Raw genomic sequence first — 21,279 nt, forward strand, 5'->3', positions numbered from 1 at the left:
GAAGCAGCATTCAAATCTGGATTAGATTTAGACTATGATTTAGGATCAAGGCTGAAGAAGAACTACTAATTAGATTTGGAGAGTGCCTCAATACCACAGTGGTGGTGAAGTACCTAAGATAGGCAGGATATGACCACACCAAAACCTTGCAGGTTGCTGTCATAAATATAAAGGAAAGGGTAAACACCTTTAAATCCCTCCTGGCCAGAGGAAAAACCCTTTCACCTGTAAAGGGTTAAGAAGCTAAGATAACCTCGCTGGCACCTGACCAAAATGACCAATGAGGAGACAAGATACTTTCAAAGCTGGAGAGTGTGCGTGTGGGGGGGGGGACAAAGGGTTCTCTCTGTCTGTGTGTTGTTTTTGCCTGGACCAGAGCAGGAATGTAGGTCAGAACTCCTGTAAAGAGTCAATAAGCAATCTAGTTAGATATGCATTAGATTCTGTTTTGTTTAAATGGCTGATAAAATAAGTTGTGCTGAATGGAATGTGTATTCCTGTTTTTGTGTCTTTTCGTAACTTTAAGGTTTTGCCGAGAGGAATTCTCTATGTTTTGAATCTGATTACCCTGTAAGGTATTTACCATCCTGGTTTTACAGAGGTGATTCTTTTACTTTTTCTTTAATTAAAATTCTTCTTTTAAGAACCTGATTGCTTTTTCATTGTTCTTAAGATCCAAGGGTTTGGTTCTGTGTTCACCTATGCAAATTGGTGTGGATTTTTATCAAGCCTTCCCCAGGAAAGGGGGTGTAGGGCTTGGGGTGATTTTGGGGGAAAAGACGTTTCCAAGTGGGCTCTTTCCCTGTTATTTTTGTTAGACGCTTGGTGGTGGCAGCAATAAGGTCCAGGGACAAAAAGTAAAATAGTTTGTACCTTGGGGAAGTTTTAACCTAAGCTGGTAAAAATAAGCTTAGGGGGTTTCTCATGCAGGTCCCCACATCTGTACCCTAGAGTTCAGAGTGGGGAAGGAACCTTGACAGATGCTTTCATTAAATATTGGCCATATGCAAACCAGAAATAGAAAGTAGGTTCCTTTTGGGTTCAGATCCAATGCAGAACACATAGAATAAGGGGGGGAAGATGGAATCCTTATTCATGAGCTCTCTCAGATATTTCATCATCTTGGCATGCAAGGACCCAATCCAACTGCCATTAAAGTCAATGGAATGACTCCCATTGACTTCAGTGGGAGCCAGATAACCCCCTAAAACAAAGATTCTGGTGGTTAAAACAAAGATTCTGGTGGTTACAACTAGGTCCACGGTGTTACCTTGATCTAAATTTGCATGTGCTCGCATGGGGGTGAATGGAACATTTTGCACACATTCCAGTTTATATTTGGGGAGTGGGGAGAGACCTGTTAAACACAATCAGAAGAGAAAGGTACCCGCACTCACAGGCCACTTGTATTCTAGTCTGCATAAAACGAACACACAATGTGCTTGTCTGGAAGTACTCAACCCCTCATTAATGGATTTACAAAGCAGCAGCAGAGGCAACAAAAAGATGCTGGTGTATCACTGTAATTTATTTCAAGTGTGCCTAGAGGGTACACAATAGGTACATTATATAACATCTAGTAAATAAATAACTAGGTGACAAGCCAGGGCTGCAAGTACCACGCTCTGCTATTAGGAATGGATATCCTTCCCCCACTACCTTTGCTGTTTCTGACAGGACCGGATAAGGTGGTGATGTGATAAATGATAATTAATTAAAAGGAATTAATGGTAGGGATGGCACTGTACATATTTCATTGATGCTCTCTTGAGAACATATCAGACATTTGCACAGTTCCTGCAGTTATTTGATACTGGACTCATAGTGATGTCTTAAAGTGGCCAGAGCACCTTTGGAGAAACAGGTGCAAAGAGAAGTGAGGAACGAATGGCGTATGTTTACACCAGATCAGATGGTGCCCAGAACCATTCACTGTAACAGAGCTGGAACAGACACTGCATAGCATCAAGTGTGGAACAGCTGTGGGCTACGACAACATATTTCCAGAATTTCTGAAAAACCTTGGACCCCATGCTCGGCTTTGGCTTGTGAAATTCTTCACCAGGGTCATCAGTGAAGGGAGGCTACTGAAGATATGGCGCACCGCAAGAGTCATTGGCCTCCTAAAGCCTGGAAAGGACCCAAGTCAAGCATCAAGCTATCGTTCCATATCATTATTGTCGGTGTGCTTCAAGGCACTGGAGCGCTTGGTCCTACAGCACATATTACCCAGCGTGGAGAGAATTTTGAGCCCTGACCAAGCCGGCTTTCACTGAGGCCATAGCACATGCCACCCATGCTGACACATTTGTTGAAAACGGCTTCCATAGAAACTTGAAAACAGGCGCTGTTTTCATCGACCTAACAGCGGCATATGATACAGTATGGCACACTGGCCTGCTTGTGAAGGTATCACGGGTCCAGGCGTCGTTGAACTTTTTCTCTGCGATAGGCAGTTCAGAGTCCATATCGGGGAGAAGACAAGTGATTGAAGATGACAGAGCAATGGGTTACTCCAGGGCTCTGTGCTTTCACCAACCCTGTTCAACCTTTACATCAATGACCTGCCAACAACGGAGTCACGAAAGTTCATTTACGCAGACGACATCTGTTGCGGTACCCATGCCTGGATGTTCCATGAGCTTGATACCACCTTAAACTGGGACATGACAAAGTTAGCTGACTACTGTAAGACTTGGTGTCTCCAGCGAAGAGTCATAATAACAGTCTCCAGTTTGTTCCATCTTCATCACACCAGCACAACCTGAGAACTGAATGTTTATCTGAATGTTCAGAAGGCGAAGCATGAAGTAGAACTGGCCTATCTAGGTGTGACCTTAGACTGCACACTGAGTTACCATGCCCATCTGAAGAAGACAGCAGCTAAAGTTAAGATGTGCAACAATCTTCTTAGCAAACTGGCAAGTTCCTCATGGGGTGCTCGTGCTTCACCTTTGCAGATGTCAGCTCTTGCCACCTTGTATTTGGTGGCAGAGTACTGTGCACCAATATGGAGCCGATCGTCACACACCAGACTGGTGGATACGCAGTTACATGCCTCCATTATCTCTGGTACTCTGCGTCTGACTCCACACCCATAGTTCCCTATTCTGAGCAATATTGCTCCTCCTCATAGCAGACGAGAGGTTGCCAGTGGCAGGTTACTGGAGAAAGTACATGTAACTCAAGCCTGCTGCTGCACAATGACCTTTTTAAACCACCAGATAAATATTTGCCATCACGTTGCCCATTATGGTCCCATCTGCCATGCCAAGATGTTAGGGCAGAAACACTCTGGCGAGAGGAGTGGATATCTGTTTTAATCCCCAACCAGTCCCTCATCGCCGACCCCACAATTTGCCTGCCTGGTTTTGACCTGCCCTGTCGCCAATGGTCCCTGTTGAACAGGTTCCGGACCAGGCAAGGTCTCTGTGCAGCCAACCAGTATCGCTGGGACCTTCGTGACAGCCCTTTGTGCAGCTGTGGTGCAACACAGACGATGATGCACATTGTCGATGAATGCCTGCTGACTAGGTTCAGTGGTGGCCTAGAAGAACTGCATCACGCCACTGAAGATGCCATCACTTGGCTAGACGACTATGCACACGCTAAATAAATAGTGATGTCTCCAACTAAGAGTTTTAAGGTTGCACATGGTTCCACCATATATGCTAACGAGTGTTAAAACACACAAAACAAACAAGTAAGACCTGGCTACAGTACCCTGTTTAAGAATGGAAAAATTGCAAGATTCTACCCCAAGATGGGTATCAGCAAGAGGCCTATCACCTGAGCTCGTCTTTGCAGAGAGACCAGAAAAGGACAGAAGCGCTGCTAACCCTGCACCCATGACACTGATGTAGCAGAGGGATCTCCTCTTACCTATCTGTCCCATCTCATTGTCCCCTATTGAAAAGACCTTAAACCAAAATAAACATACAAAATATCCCCAACATCCCATAACCAGGTCAACATACAGTATTAACAAATGATTATACAAACAGCAATATATTGATCACAATTGTTTTGGGGTGTTGGACACTTGATGGGGTTTACCTGTTTTCATGTGTACTCCTTAAGGCATTTAATCACTGACCAAAGTAGAGCATATGCATCCAGGAAACATCGTCCCTCCCACAGCAGGCCGGTGTATGGTGGGACTGCATAGACTATACCAACTTTCAGTAATAATTGCCGAATCATAGGACTGGAAGGGACCTCAAGAGGTCATCTAGTCCAGTCCACTGCATTCATGGCTGCACTAAGTATTATCTAGACTATCCCTGACAGGTGTTTGTCTACCCTGCTCTTAAAAATCTCCAGTGATGGAGATTCCACAGCCTCCCTGGCAATTTATTCCAGTATTTAACTACCCTGACAGTTGGGAAATTTTTCCTAATGGTCAACCTAAACCTCCCTTGCTGCAATTTAAGCCCACTGCTTCTTGTCCTATCCTCAGAAGGTTAAGGAGAATATTTTTTCTTCCTCCTCCTTGTAACAACTTTTTATGTACTTGCCACTTTGTTATGTCCCCTCTCAGTCATCTCTTCTCCAAACTAAACAAACTCAGTTTTTTCAGTCTTCCCTCATAGGTCATGCTTTCTAGACCTTTAATAATGTTTGTTGCTCTTCTCTGGACTTTCTCAAATTTGTCCACATCTTTCCTGAAATGTGGCGCCCAGAACTGGACACAGTACTCCAGTTGAGGCCCAATCAACTGGAAGAATTACTTCTCGTGTCTTGCTTACAACTCTCTTGCTAATACATCCCAGAATGATGTTTGCTTTTTTTGCAAAAGTGTTATACTGTTGACCCATATTTAGCCTGTGATCCACTATGACCTCCTTCCTCAACAGTCTTTTCCCATTTTGTATGTGTGCAACTGATTGTTCCTTCCTATGTGGAGTACTTTGCATTTGTCCTTATTGAATTTCATCCTATTTACATCAGACCATTTCTCCAGATCATTTTGAATTTTAATCCTATCCTCCATAGTATTTGCAACCCCTCCCAGTTTGGTATCATCCGCAAACTTTGTAAGTGTACTCTCGCTACCATTATCTAAATCACTGATACATAGCAAATCCCTAGGGACATTGTGGCATCTTTATTGGTTGCCCCATTGCAGCTACGTTTGCTGTTGTTAGTTTGTTTTCCAGCACTAGAAAGTGTACTAAACATTTACAAAGTAAATACTCTGCATTGAGACATGACATGCACCAGGGCAACAAAAACAATAGGGATGGAATAGGGTAAAGGAAGGGTGAAGGTTACAGCAATAAGACCGCATGGGTAATCAGTTTCATTTTGCTCATACAATAGCAATTAGATATAATTATTATTGGTTTTCCTTCTTGGTAAAAAACTTGATTGGATCATCATTTTCCTTTCCTTCTGCACAATGTTAGACCCTGCTAAGAAAGATGCTTATTCCAATATACAAAACGAAGTCCCATTTTCAGAAGTGACTTAGGAATTTAGGAACCTAAATGTATGTCTCCACTTTGAGCTGGAGCTGTAAATTCCAGCTCGAGGAGACAGATCCGTGCCACCTCTGAGCAAGCTAGCACTCTAGAAACAGAGTGCGGCTGTGGTCATGCAAGCGGCAAGAGCGGCTAGCCACCCTGGGTAGGTTCCTAGTGCCTCAGACCGGTATGTACTCAGGGCATCTAGCCCCTCCCGTCATTCATGCCACTGTGGCTACGGTCTATTTTTAGCATGCTAGCTTCCTGGAGCTAATGCAGGTCTGTCTCCTAAGGTTGGAATGTTCACCTCCAGCTCAAAGTGGAGACGTCCCCTGTGTCTCACTGCAAGTCCATGGGGTTTAGGGTCCTAAGTGGCTATGTCACTTTTAAAAATGGGACTTGGTTTCTTAAGCCACTCAGGTGCCTTTCCAATTGTTATCCCAGGTCTTTACCTCACATGGCTTGTATAAGCATTCTGCAGCTACAAGGGAGGGGAATATTCCCTTTCCAAAACAACACCCTGCCTCATCAACTCGAGATGTCAAGTGGCCTTTGGAGAACGGGCTGGAAGTACAATTGGTTTGACCCACTCACATTCATCTTTGGGCCTTTCTCTGAGATGTGGCCTACGCCAAGTATGACTTCCCACTCCCAGCATGCCGGGTGCCCATCTCTCTGCATTCAAAACACAAGGCTCACAACTGCTGACCCATGTCATAGTAATGCCACCTCACCACCCCATATTGTATATGTGTATATATATTAACAGCTATGACTTAGCATTGCCTTCTAGGTCTCCCTGTCCATTGCTGTGGCTTTGGGGGAGATTGCATAGGGTGAAATATTTCCTTGATAGAAACAGAACTGTAAAAAATTGAAGGCAGCGATTTTTGCTCTGTGCTGGCATAATGTGTTCCAGGCAACCAGTTTCCCGGTTTTTGTCATTTTATCTCATTGTGCACTGATGGTGGGTGCTTTGGGTTATGATTAAACATGCATTAAATATTATGGCATTGACGAAGTCTCCGTTTTAGAGGGTTTCGATGTTTGTTTGTTCGGGTGTTTCTTTTTTTGTTTGTTTCTGCACTTTGTGAATTTGAGCTACAGGAAGATGAACGGATGATGCCACGTTTATTTGGTTTGGCTTTAAATAAGGGTTTACTTAATTCAATGAGTTCCACACTATTTGCTACTTACTTTAATTATAGCGGTGACAGCTCTTCCCCTCTGCAATGAAGGATATGTCAGCATTTCCATTATAAACTCCTATTATCCAGGGTTTAGAAGTAGGCCATAACAATTCATGCTGTGCTGAAACTTAGCACACAAAGTATCAGCCCAGACACATTTGTTTCCAAGTTTCATAGTTAGCTGTTTGGGTTTGCCGTTGGGATTTTTAATACATCAGATTTCACATTTAAATAAAACATTTAACATGACATTTCTTATGATTTCTTCGTGATTCTGCAATGACTCCTAGGAGCCCCAGTAAGGGACCAGGACCCCACTGTGCTAGGGGCTGTAGAAACACAAAACAAAAAACGAGACTCAGATTGCTTTCTTCTGCTCTTGTTTTTTAAAGTACATTTTTCATCCCTGGGTAACTGCGAGGATCCTATGTGTCCTTTTGCTTTACACTGCTCCATCCTTATGTCTCAGGATCATAGCCAATGATAAAGGCTATGTGGAGGGTTGCCAGGTGTTCAGTTTTTGAGCAGAACGCCCAGTCAAAAAGGGACCCTGGTGGCTCCGGTCAGCACCACTGACCGGGTTGTAAAAAGTCCGATCAGCGGCGCAGCGGGGCTAAGGCAGACTCCCTGCCTGCCATGGTTCTGCACGGCTCCCAGAAGCAGCGGCATGCCCCCCTCTGGCTTCTACACGTAGGGGCAGCCAGGGGGCTTTGCACACTGCCCCCTCCACAAGCGCCAACTCTGCAGCTCCCATTGACCAGGAACTGCAGCCAATGGGAGCTGCGGGGGCGGCACATGTGAACAGGGCAGCACGCGGAGCTGCCTGGCTGTGTCTCCGCATAGGAGCTGGAGGGGGGACATGCTGCCACTTCTGGGAGATGCCTGAGGTAAGTGCTAGCCAGAGCCTGCATCCCTGTGCCCCAGCTCCATGTCCCAGCCCTGATCCTCCTTCCACCCTCCGAACCCCTCAATCCCAGCCCAGAGCACCCTCCTGTACCCCGAATCCCATCATCTCTGGCCCCACCCCAGAGCCTGCACCCCCATCCAGAGCCCTCATTCCTTCCCTCATCCCATCATACTGCCTCAGCCCGGAGCCCCCTCGTGCACCCTGAACTCCTCATTTCTGGCCCCACCCTGGAGCACGCACCCCAGCTAGAGCCCCCACCCCCTCCTGTACCCCAACTCCCTGAACCAGCCTGGTGAAAATGAGCGAGTGAGGGTGAGAGAGTGAGCGACAGAGGGAGGGGGGATGGAGTGAGCAGGGGTGGGGCCTGAGAGAAGGGGCAGGGCCTCGGAGGAGGGAGGGGGCAGGGGGCGGGGCAAGGGTGTTCGGTTTTGTTCGAGTAGAAAGTTGGCGACCCTAGAAATGGATGAAGCCCATCAGTTCCACTCCTTGACTGGCTAGGGATGCCACTGCTGAGTAACATAGGTTCTGAACATCTCAGTTAAGGATGAAACTGCCAGACCACATGTGGAGGTGATGTGCAAGGTGATGGTGAAAGTTACATACCTTTAAACGGATATGGGTCCAAGTGAGAGTGTGGGCGTCTCAGCTGGAGTAACACCAGGGGTGAAATGGTGGCCCTGAAATCAACAGCAGTCACCCTTTATGCCCGAGGCCAGAAGAAGTTGTCAGTTAAAGGCAGGATGGGGCTATTTTTTACCTACAATTTCTCACATCCTCCTGGTAATTGCAATTCTCTCCTTCCAGCCTATTTGCAGGTAAAGTTAGGCTCCTTAGTCCATATTTAAGTGTTCAATACGTGGCTTGAATTCCAAAAAGTGCTCACTACCCTGCCGCTCCCACGAATGTCAGTGAGAACTGCCGCTTGCTCAGCATTTTGAAAAGAAAAAATCAAGCCACTTTCTAAACACCCACAACATGGTCTAAAGCACCCTAACTTGAGACTCCCCTTTTCTTTTTAAATCTTGGCCTTAAATTTGGCCCGCTGTCTGCTCAGTGCTCCAACCCACAGCATCTCTGGGACTCAGCTAACGACAGTGAGAAACCATGTTAAGGATTTGAAGTCAGGTCTGTGTTACGTTCCAAGCACAGTACTCTCGAGAACATTAATATAACAACCGCAGCTCCATTTTTAAAATAATGCCTTGGCACTGAGCAGTGAATATATTAAATTTAATGAGTCTGTGGTTTTAGCTATCCAATGTTAAAAGCACAGTTTGCATAATTTGCTGTTTGCCTTAAAAGACACGGTCATTTTCATGTTGTCATTTGAATATGTATTTAAATGCTCAAATCACAAGACAATGTGGAATTTGCAAGTTTAAAAATCAAAATTTAAATTTGGAGTCAATGAAAAAAAACAAATACGTCTCATTAAAAGTCCAAGTTATTTCTTTCTTCTCTTTCTGTGTTCTCTTGTAGAGCTTTTCTTCATTTTCAATCCTAATGTATAAAAGCATTTAAATAGAAAATGTTTAATCCTTCAGTTACGATGTCTTTGGAAATTTTCCAGGTAAGAGCAAATAAGCAGAGCTGTAAAGAAAGGAACTGTACTGGTTATAATAAATACGAGGCCAATTTAGTCAGAGCTCGTGCACATACATCAAAACAATTCAACTGGATATTGCCATCAAGGCCCAAGATTCAGTGTATGACCCTTCTTTCCTCTACTCACACATGGCCTACCCTACCCTGCGTCACCTGCTTGGGCAAGGCACACCACTGAGGAGGGAGAATAGGTAATGTGTTCAAAACTGGGATGTGTGTTTGTGGAAGGAGTTGAGGGGGGGTGGCTCACCAAAGGGTTCTCAATCAGCATGAAGTAGCCCATATTCCAGGAATGGTCCTGAGCACTGCTGGCATCATGCTATTGTAAAAACATTTCCCTTCTATACATTAAAGCATCATAAACATTCATTTATTCATTGGGCACTAATTTATTATAGCCTTGCTGCTGAAGCTCACTGGAGAGTTTGCAGAACTCCAGCATAAGTCACACTTTAGTCATTAAAAGCTCATCAATTCTCTTTGTCTTCAGCTCAAGGTCCCCAAAATGATGGTGGCACAGTCAGGAGGCGAGCTGCACTTGAGACTCCTTTTAGTCCCTCTCGAGTGACAAGCCTGGACAAGACTAGATGACCCTTGAGGTCCCTTCTAACCCTATGATTCTACCTGGCACCTGCAAGAAAACTTCCCTTTGGGAGTCCAGGATGGGCAGCTGATTAAAGTGACTTGAGTTGTATCAAAACAAAGGTATTGTTTATTCACCCAAAGGTACGTAGCAGTCAGGACAAGGGATAACGCTATAAAAGGCCTATATGCTTGGTTCTTACCTAAACTTTATTCTTTCCTTGCTAGTCTTGGGTAAGCACAGCTCAACCCAGACATCCCTTCTCCAGGGCTGGCAATGACAGACATCCCCTGCAGCATCCTTTGTTTCTCCCTCTGCCACAGTCTGCTCTCCGGCTGCGGCTGCCTGTTCACCTCCTTTTCCTCAGGCCAGGGACTTTTAGTGATGTCTTAGCCCCTTTGATCCCAGGTTTGGGTCTAAGACAAATAAATCTCCCTAACCTAGTCAGAGCCAGGCAGGTGGATATTCCCCAACTGTTACTTTCCTCAAGAATCCTCTGCTGATACCTTATCTTTATCCATGTTTAATTTTCTGTTTGTTCCCCATCCACTCCCCCGCAACAGCCTCCTTTGATTTAACTCATTGCAGTCCGGCAACAGAACATCAAGCAGGTAAACTGAGGTGCACGTGACATTCATAAAATAATACTGAGAACTCCTCATTCTTCACAGTTGGGCATATCACTTTCTGGTAGCACAGTACAGCATTTCACCTCAGCACAAAGATTACCTCTACCTAATTATCCATTTAATCCCTCTATATTTTCAAAAAGCTTTAATTGCTTAGATAAATTTGATGTTTTAGAGGAAATCTAGAAGCATTTGGCATAAGCATAAATATTTTAAAGAGGAAATACACAAAATGTCGCAAAATTAAAAGTTTTGCGACTAAGTGTAAATATGAACGAGAGTTGAGTAATTATTAATAATGCATTTACTTAAAGGAGATATGCAGTAATTAGTGTGTAATTCAGCCATGAAAATTAAATGGCACATTAGATGTTTGCTTTCCATTTGCGGTAACCATTAACTGACTCCAGTAAACTTGGAATTTTCTGCATTGCACACATTTGGAGATTTGATAGTTGATAGCTGTAGATTTACAAACAAATTTCACTTGGAGACTGGAAATTCCGGTTCTGATATGTATTGATTCTATACCAGAGATCAAGTCATTAATTTGTTAGGACAGACTATTAACAAGCAGGGGCTTCTTTGATTAACCAGGATGAATACCCATATTAACTCTTAGCATACTAAGGATGAGCATGCCCACTGCTCCAGTGCTAGCCCATCTTTACAAGGGCCCAAATTCCTGCCCCTCCATTTGCTTTACTCACTGGCACCTCACTACACCTCCCCTGGAAGCACTCCATCCTCCCCCCCATCCCATCTCCGGAGCACCTCTGCTACCCTCCATCATTCCACCATGGCTCTAGCCTACATGCATCTGAACTGATCTCCCCTCCAGACGCTAAACCCTCTGTACCACACGTGACTAGTTCTGACCATCATCTCAACAGCTGAACCCTTCCTGAGGGTATGCTAATGACACTATAAAAATAATACATTCCTCCATGCACAAGCTGTGAGCACAGCTCCAAAGCATGTAGGAACTTCACTTGAGCTCAAGGGTGTATAGTCCAATCAAATGCACACTAGACATTGGTTTCCCCTTTATTTCAAAAGCAATCTTGATTTAATATCATTAAGTTTGGAATGGCATGCTATAGATTCTCAGACTTGCTAGCTTATAGAAATTAACCTGTTTTCATATCTAATGAAAATTTTCTGCAGTCTGCCAATGAATAGAAAGGGAAAGAATTGCTAGGATGCATTTTTGTATAGATCTGTTGAATAACTTGTGATTTCATCCTAGGGATCTTTTCAAGGTTTCCCTGAAAAAAGAAACTTAAAGGTCTCCAGAAACTGAAAGCCTTTATTTAACTGCATAACAGCTACAGGACTGTCTCCATGGCCCATTCAAATACTGGTGCCAGTCAATGTCAATGTGATGCATAAACCTTTGCTCTGGCAATGGTACTGAGAACACCAAGTCATTACAAACATGCCACCTAGCTGTCATCAGAGGTTTATGGCTTTATCTCTGGAACTATTCTTTCCTAGTGAATTATTCAGCTATTTTTTTAAAAAAAAAGCATTTGAAGACCTCCATTAAATACCTGTTATATATTTATTACTGCAATACTCACTTATATCTTGAGAGAAGATGAATGCCAGTTTGTATTAAATCAAAGAGAAACCGTAAATCTATACCTTATTGAACATACATTATAGTTATATTTATTTTATGTTATCATGCTATATCAAGGTCCTTTTCATGTACTGGGCAGGATCTTCAGTGTAGCAAATGTGTGGTAAATCCAATTGATTTCAATTTGCACAGACTGAGGATTGGTCCAGTGTTCTCTGTGGTCTTTCATCTTAATTTTGCAAAGCACATAATACCAATACCCAGGTTGTAGTGCTCTTCATCTGCCAGATGCTTTTTCCCCATAACTGACCTAATTTGAAAAGTAGTATTGAAAATCATATCATACACTGTCAGTGAGAGAATACATCAGCACTGTGCATTTTAACAGTACACCTCTTGTGATTCTGATTATTGTTAGGATTACGGTTCTGCCCAGAGGCATCAACTGAGATCAGGGCCCCAATGGGCTAAGTGCTGCACACACATAAAAGAGACTGCTCCTGCCTTGAAGAGCTTATACTCTAAATAGACAAGAGAAAAAGTGGAAAGGGAAACAGGCATGGAGCAGTGAAGTGATTGATCAGGGGTTATACTGCAGAGTTGATAATAGAACCCAGGTCTAAGATCCAGTCTAGTGTCGTGCCCACTGGCCCATGATGCCTCTCATTGAGACTTGTCATTTCAAATAATTGAATTCCAAGTAAAGTTACGAGAGATTAAACCCTGAGAATTTGCCATCTAGGGGAACGTTGGCTACCTAATTGATGAGGTATAGGCGTCTGAGCCAAAATTTTCAAAAATGGTGCCTAAAGCAAGGCACCTTGCTGCCTGTCATGCCCCGTTCTGAGTGGCTTGATGTTCAAAGGTGGTGAGCGGCCAAGAATGAGTGGCTGCGTGCTCCGCATTTTTGAAAAATCAGGTCACTTATGCATGTGCCTTATTATTGCTTTAGGCCCCATTTTTTTGAAAATCTTGGCCAAAATGCCTAAACCATATCAAATAGGTAGCCACGTTTCTCCTTGATATTAAGTACATACTATAACTTGGCAGCCATCCTCACGAGTCTTCCCTATGCATTAGAACCTGGCAACTCTGAACAGTTTGGTCTTCTTATGGGTAACAGTGTCCAGCAACAAGGGGGCTCTGTCATTACATCCTAAACAGCATCTCTAGTTCCTGGCCCTCCTCTGTGCACATAGCCAAAACTCTCATCTAAGCCCTCATCGTTTGGTGTCTTGGCTAATACAGCCTTCTCCTTTCTGGCCTTGACTGTGGCAACGATAATTCCCTCCAGTCTTTTCAAAATCCTGATTGAAAGACCACCCCTCTTGGCTCATCACTCTGGACACACGAGCCTCCCTCTGGCTCCACCTTCATCTCCACATCAAACACAAGCTTTTTTATTTACCTTTAAGGCCCTTCTCTAGTCAGCCTCTCCCTACACTGGTGATCTAGTAATGTTTTGTGATGTTGACCCCTTCCCTTTGCTCTGCCAATATTCTCAACCTTAACCACTCACCGGTGAGCTTCTCCTTTAAATACTTATGCTGCATCTCCTGCATGGAGGAACCCTCCCCCATTCCACAGTACAGCCATTACTTTGTTCTCTTTCAGGTACCCCCTTAGGTCTCACCTCTGCTACAGTGCCTACAAAACCCTGTCTGCTGATTAGGCAGGTGATGGGCTGTGACTGTCTCTCTCCCCCCACTTCTTTCCTTGTCCTGCTCCCTGACTCTGGTACCTGCCCCATTCCTTCCATTTCTCACCCTACCTTTACTCCCCATTAAAAAAAACCCAAAAAACAGAAAATGCCACAGCATAGAACTAACAGTGCTGGGCGAATCCTTCACCATACTAATGTGCTTGTTCCCTATCCTGAAAGCTTTCTGGGGCTGGTATTGTCTCTTACCTGATTGTTCAGCACCAGGCACAAGTAGACCAGTTGGGGAACTGGCATAACATACACATTTGCTACCGCTAAGGCCTAGTATATTATTGGTCTTTTTACTGTTCTTAATTTTGCCCTGAGCTTCCTGGCTTTAGAAAAATAGATTAGATAAAGAGAGTGGCATTAGGTGATGCAATATCACTTACATTAAGTTACAGAAAGAATAGTGCCATCGCAATCCTTGAGGATGCATTAGAGTGGATTACTCTAATATCTGGAGGGTCAAGATCAGCTTTAAACATCTTATTCTTTGCCATGTGTTTGGAGCAAGCCTGTGGCATGATTTCTTACTGAAGTAGAAAAAGAGACAGAGAAAGAAGAATTCCAATAATCCAGGGATGACTGGCAAAACCATTCTTCAGCCTCTGCACTGAAGAAATATAAAATAGCACAATTATGGCTGGGAAGGGGAGGCATTGACAAATCTTCTGAGTCACTAAGCATCCACACCTGCTATTGGGAGGTTTCAGTCCTAACCTCTTCATACCCTCAGCTTGTGCTGGGCTATTCCGTTGCCGATACTTCACTCACACGAACAGGATTTTGAAAGCGTCTCCCCTGAACCAAGAGTGAATCTCTCATCTTGCACGGGTATTGAGGTTTTGCAGCCTCTCTTCCTCTGTGTCCTAAGCATACCCATTTAGCAGCCAGGTGGAACTGTGGTCTGATATCTACCGAATACTAGAAAAAGGAAGCTGTTCAATTCAGTTGCCAACACTACCTCAAAGGGCAACGTGGGGGAAGAGAATGTCCAGATTCTATTCCCATATGGGTCTGCTGGCACCCAGAGGCAGGCCCCATTTTTGATCAGCTTCAGTGAACATTACTGAGCTATTCTGCTTGTAACTACACAGGCAGAAATATATACGGAACCTTTACTCAGAGGCTACCCCATTCACTCCCCTTCTCCTACCACCTGCAGAGTGCCTCTGGCAACAAGACACATTTAGCCAGGTATCTCTCTGGGGTAGACAAAAATCACATGGGTACAGAATATTTTTATAGGATCAGATACAAAAAAAAATATCCTTTTTTATATCATACTGGGAAGTTTATCTATTTTCTGATAGTAACCAAGGCTACTACACAATGGTTTTGTCCCCTTTTAGTGACCTAATCTGTAAAGTGGGAATTTGATTCTACCTACCATGCAATGGCCTGAGATGTTTCTGCCTCCAGATCATCTACAGTAGTGAAGCTGTCATTGGATTGAGGGCTTTGAGGCGCACACAAGAAACAGTCCACGATGTGTTCTCTGATGTTATACTGTTATGAACTTTATTAGCAAAAAAATAGAATCACAGACACTGCAAAAAAGATAGAGCCAATTCTTATTGTCCAGCACTTTCATTACTCACATCATCCATTGTGGGGAACCCCAAAGTAGGTGAGATGATCCATGCATGCTCATGAGGTCACTGTGTTCCAATGTATCCTACTGCCCAGAAGCTGGGTACTGTATAAGGGGTTATGCTGATACTCACTGTGCTTTACACATATTCAGTGATGGTTTCAGCCTCCTTTCCTTATATGCACTTCCACCCCTCAATAATATTGGGGTTGATAACTTTGATTTATATTGTATTCATTAGCATTTACACCAATTAGTTGCCATGGTATGACTCACAGACTTTAAGGCCAGAAGAAACCATCATAATCATCTGACATCCTGCACATCACAAGCCACAGAACCTCACCCATCCATTCCTGTAATAGACCCATAACCTCTGGCTAAATTACTGAAGACTTCACATTACAGAGAATCCACCATTTACCCTAGTTTAAACCAACAACTGACGCATGCCCCATGCTGCAAAGAAAGATGAAAAAACCCAAGGGTCTCTCCCAATCAGACCTGGGGGGAAATATCTTCCCAACCCAAAATATGGCCATCAGTTAAATCCTAAGCATGTCAGCAAGACTCAACAGCCAGACATCAGGAAACAATTCTTCGTAGTAACTCAGAGCCCTCCCCACCTAGTGCCCCATCTCCAGCTAGTGGGGATATTTGCTGCTAGCAGTCGCAGATGGGCCACATGCCTGTGTAGGCAATCTCATCACACCATCCCCTCCATAAACTCATCAAGCTCAGTTTTGAAGCCAGTTAGGTTCTTTGCCCCCATTGTTCCCCTTGGAAGGCTGTTTCAGAACTTCACTACTCTGGTGGTCAGAAACCTCCATCTAATTACAAGGCCAGTTTATATCCACTTGTTCTTGAGTCAACATTGGTGCTAACTTAAATAAGTCCTCTCCCTCCCCTGGTATTTATCCCCCTGATGTATCTACAAAAAGCAATCATATCCCCCCTCGGCCTTCTTTTGGTTAAGCTAAACAAGCCAGACTCCTTGAGTCTCCTCTCATAAGGTAAGTTTTCTATTCCTCTGATCATCCTCGTAGCCTTTCTCCACACCTGTTCCAGTTTGAATTAATCTTTCTTAAATATGGGACATCAGAACTGTACACAGCATTCCAGATGAGGTCTCACCAGTGCCTTGTATACTGACAATAGCACTTCCCTGTCTCTACTGGAAATACGCCAGCTCATGCATCCTAGGACTGCATTAGCTTTTTCATGGCCACATCACATGGTGGCTCATAGTCATCCTATGATCAACAAATACACCCATATCTTTCTCTTCCTCTGTCGCTTCCAACAGAAACATCCAAAGATTATAGCAAAAATTCTTCCTGTTAGTCCCTAAGTGCAAGACCTTGCACTTAGCACTATTAAATTTCAGCCTATTTCTATTGCTCCAGTTTTCAGGTCATCCAGATCTTCTTGTATGATATTCCAGTCCTCCTCCATTTTGGCAATACTTCCCAATTTTGTGTCATCCACAAATTTTATTAGCACACTCCCACTGTTTGTGCCAAGGTCATTAATGAAAATGTTAAATAAAATTGGTCCCAAACCCAATCCCTGAGGAACTCCACTAGTAACCTCTCCTAGTTCACCTTTCAGTATGACCTGTTGTAGCCTCCCCTTTTACCAGTTCCTTATCCATCTTTCAATTCTCATATTAATCTCCATCTTCTCCAATTTAACTAATAATTTCCCCTGTGGAACTTTATCAAATCCAGGTAGATTAGATCTACTGCATTTCCTTTGTCTAAAAAATCAGTTATCTGCTCAAAGGAAGAGATCAGGTTGGTCTGGCACAATCTACCTTTTGTAAAACCATGTTGTATTTTATCTCAATTGCTGTTTACCTCTATGTCCTTAACTACTTTCTCGTTCAAAATTTGATCCAAAACTTTGCGTACAATTGAGGTGAAAATTAATGGCTCTGTCATTTCCTGGATCACTTTTTTCCCCTTTCTTAAAAATAGGTACTATATTAACAATTCTCCAGTCAAAGGGTAAAACCCCCAAGCTTACAGATTCATTAAAATATGCTTGCTCTTGGGCTTTCAATTTTGTGTGCCAGTTCCTTAATATTCTTGGATGGAGATTCTGCGCGGCCCCGCATTAGTCCCATTAAGATGTTTGAGTTTGACTTCCACCTTGAATGTGGTAATGTCTCCTTCCATATCATCATTTCCATTAGCACCCTGCTGTTATCCCTAATCTCCTCATTTTCCTTATTAAAAACTGAGGCAAAGTATTTGCTTAGGTGTTTGGCCATGTCTAGGTTATCTTTAATCTCCACCCCGCCCTCAGTGTTTTGTGGTTCCACTTCTTCTTTCCTTGTTTTCTTTTTATTTATATGGCTGTAGAAACTTTTACTATTGGTTTTAATTCTCTTTGCAAGGTCCAAATCTGCTTGGTTTATGGCAGTTCTCACTTTCCCCCTACACTTTCTGACCTCCAAGAATAGCTTCTCTTGCTGATCCTTCCCATGTTCCATTCCTTGTAGCCTTTCTGCTTTCTTTTGATCACCTGTTTGAGATGCTTGCTCATCCAGTTTGGTCTGAAACCCTTCCCTATGGATTTTTCCCCCTTGCTTGGGATGCAAGCTTCAGGTAGCTTCTGCAACTTTGATTTAAAATAATTTAAATCCTCCTCCATATTCAGATCCTTGTGTTCTTCAGTCCAGTCCACTTCCCTCACTCATTCCCTTAATTTTTTTTTGTTAAAGTTTGCCCTTTTGAAATCAAGGATCCTTACTGAAGACCTATTTTTGTTTATCCTTCCATCTGGGTTAAACTGAATTAGCTCAGTTAAACTGAACATCCTTTAACCTTTCCCTAAAATTCCAAAAGTATATTCTTGTGGTGCCCTATTTTAACTTTTCCCAGCACATAAGACTTTCGTTTACTGTCATACTTATCTTGTGACTTGGGACTTAAGGTCTTGTGTCTGGTTGTGCTAAGGTAACTGTCATACAGGCCTGAGGCCTATAGACCCTTGTGTTACAGTCTTATAGTCTTTATGCCTTATCTATATAATCTCTCTCTATATATGGCATAATTTATATCTATGGCTCTTATCCACATGGCAGGCTACAGCCTGGACCAAGTATAGCTACAGGTTCCTGAGTCTACTGCTGCCTCCAGGTTAACAGATCTCATCGTTTAGCTCACTGTTATCAAGAATGAGAGAGGTTTTAACAGATTTCAGTAGGCTCAATTGCAACCTTACAATCTGCCCTGAATAAGGAGCAGCAGGGACTGGAATTTCACACCGAGAGTCCCAATCCACTTCCCACTTGCTTGGGGAGTGTGGGGCATGTGAGCTGAGCCAGCCCTTCTCCTGCCTCAGCTTCTTTCCCCCTGTGCCATCTCATCTGTATTGACCAGTGAATTGGTGGGGTGGGGGTGGAGTCAGAATCTCTGACGCTTCCTGCCACTCTCCACCCATGGGATTGGGAAGAGTAGCTTACGGGCAGCTGCCCTTCCCCACTCCCCAGCACACTGCTACCTGCAATACAAATAGCAAATGCAGGGGAGAAGCGGGGCTAAAGGCATAATGAGCCCTGATTGTATAGCAAGGGTCACAATGTTCACGAACGTTTGGGAGGCTTTCTGGATGCCAGCGAAACCTTCTGTCAGGCTGTGATTTCCTCTCGTTTCTTCTGTTCTGTTCAACCCCTAATTCACTCTCTCCCCATCCTCTCTTTCTTCCTGTATCCCTTCTATCACTCGCTTTACCTCTTATCCGCCTCCAGTGCTGATACACTACCACAGGTCAGTGTAAGGGGATGCAACTACAGCCTGACATAAAACGACTGAAAAACACAACACAAATGTTCAACATTTCATAGGAAGCTGGATGGTTTTCTCCTTCTGCCCAAGGATTTTTGTTACATGGTGCGCATACCCCGTTGAAGCTGGTGCATAAACACTGACTACTATAACCCCCGTCCAGTAAAGCACTTATGCATGTGCTTAACTTTGAGTATGAGAACAGTAATGACAATGGAATTACTCACATGCTTAAAGTTAAGCACATACTTAAGTGTTTTGCTTGGTTGGGGTCTATATAAATTACACCCAAGGAACTACTGAACCCGTTTTGTGATATGGTTTAAACAAGAGTAAAACCACAGCATCTAAAAACCATGTCTCTTTTATATTTAAAACTCAGCCCTTAAAACAGTTCTTTTCTACAGCTTAGTAAAGGATCCAAAATGCTAGAATATCTTCTCTGGCTCGCCAACAACCATGTGGCCCTGTTCATACAAAAAGCAGCTGCTCTGAACATCTCTTTTGTGAGAGTTGCAATCTGATTTGATTGCAACCTTGTCCCTTTGAAACCTTCCACTGGCTTCCCCCACCATATCAAGTTTATTCTTGCCTACAAGAACCTGCTCCTCCCTATTTATCTATGTCCATTTCTGTTGCCTTCTGTTCCCTCCACTCCACCAGTGACGTCAGATTAGCACCCCATTTCATCCGTAATCACCTACATAGTGTCCCCTAAGAATGAAATGTCTTTCCTCAGCTGGTCCACAAGGCCACTACTATCTCTACATTCAAATACCCGTCGAAGACCCACTTCTACCATCTCTATAAAAATGTCTTTTAAAGACCTTCTGCTGCCACAATGCCTGCCAAAAAATTAACTGGTTGATTGTGGAAAGGTGGGAGAGTACATAGGGGGAGTAAATATATTTGATCAAAAGAAAAGCATTGTTATAGTATTAAAACATTGTACGACCAGCACACAGTCAATTATCTGAACACCCCTGTATATATATTGCATCCCTTTCCTCTATCCCCACTTCTGTACATTTTGATCAGAATATGATTTTTTTTTCAGAGTAACAGCCGTGTTAGTCTGTATTCGCAAAAAGAAAAGGAGTACTTGTGGCACCTTAGAGACTAACCAATTTATTTGAGCATGAGCTCATGCTCAGATAAATTGGTTAGTCTCTAAGGTGCCACAAGTACTCCTTTTGATTTTTTTTTAAATCCAAAAACAGAATACCAAAGGGTTATTTTTTCCAGTTTTCAGCAACTGAAACACCTTTCATTTTCATTGAAAATCGAAAACGTTTTGGCAAAAATGGATTTTTGTTCACAAAAGTTTCTAGTTCATCAAAACGTAATTTTTTGACTGGCTGTACTGTTTTATCTTTTAGCAATGTGAGCTGTTTGGGGCAAGCACTGTGCATCCTTTTGTGTTTCTGTGGAACCTAGCATGTACTGGCTGCTACTTGGAAACAAACCAGAAACAAGAATGGAGATGACCAAATCAGATTCCTGCTATGGGAAAAGGATTTCCAGCTTCACTGATGTGGACTACAGCATGTTCCGACATGCTTTCATGTTCAACAACACAAATGTCAGAAGATATACAAGCTGAAATTATTTTCAGGTCATTCATTGTGCCTAGTAAATTAATTAGTATAAATCAGGAAAATTCTAGACTGTTGGAAAGGCTCTGGAGACCAAGTTTTGCAAATCTATGGGGGAATTGCCGTGTTATTGCTCATTTCTGGTTTAGCAACAAACAGAAAATTATAGTGTTCAAGGTATTCGATTTGCTTTTGATTCCCTCAGTTCCTCTTACGTCTTTAGACTCATGTAATCTGTATAAACCCATAATGAAGATCTATGTCCATGTTGACTTCTTGCTGCCAAGAATGTTACTGTGAGGGCTTGGTAATGATGCACTCATGTCTGGCAGTCTGAAAGGCTAGACAGAGTAGGATTTCTCTTGATTGTGGACAAACTATGACAGGACAATTGTTGGATCCACAAAACGACACGAGATCCGAGCTCTAAGAGGAGAGCCAAAAACCCTGCTCCCTTGTCCCACGTTTTTCATGGCTACGTGGTAGGCCACTTCTGTTCCATCCTCCCCGCAAGGGACTGATCTAAAGTCCACTGAAGTCAGTTGAAAGATTCTCATTGAATTTAAGAGGCTTTTAGTCTCGCTTCAAATTTCTGATGATAACATTTTCTTGAGTGAAGGGAGTGGC

General features: G+C 43.3%; 1 protein-coding gene across 1 annotated transcript in view; it reads left to right on the top strand.

The window, feature by feature from the left end:
- The window catches only part of LOC141987989 (uncharacterized), a 122,253-nt gene extending 101,593 nt beyond the window's left edge, over positions 1–20,660 (top strand). Inside the window, exon 4 of the mRNA XM_074953813.1 lies at positions 20,495–20,660. Coding sequence (XP_074809914.1) covers positions 20,495–20,660 — 166 coding nt within the window. The remainder of the gene's footprint in view (positions 1–20,494) is intronic.
- Positions 20,661–21,279: the final 619 nt, after the last annotated feature.

Source organism: Natator depressus, chromosome 5 (assembly GCF_965152275.1).
Source record: "Natator depressus isolate rNatDep1 chromosome 5, rNatDep2.hap1, whole genome shotgun sequence".
Taxonomy (NCBI): Eukaryota; Metazoa; Chordata; order Testudines; family Cheloniidae; genus Natator; species Natator depressus.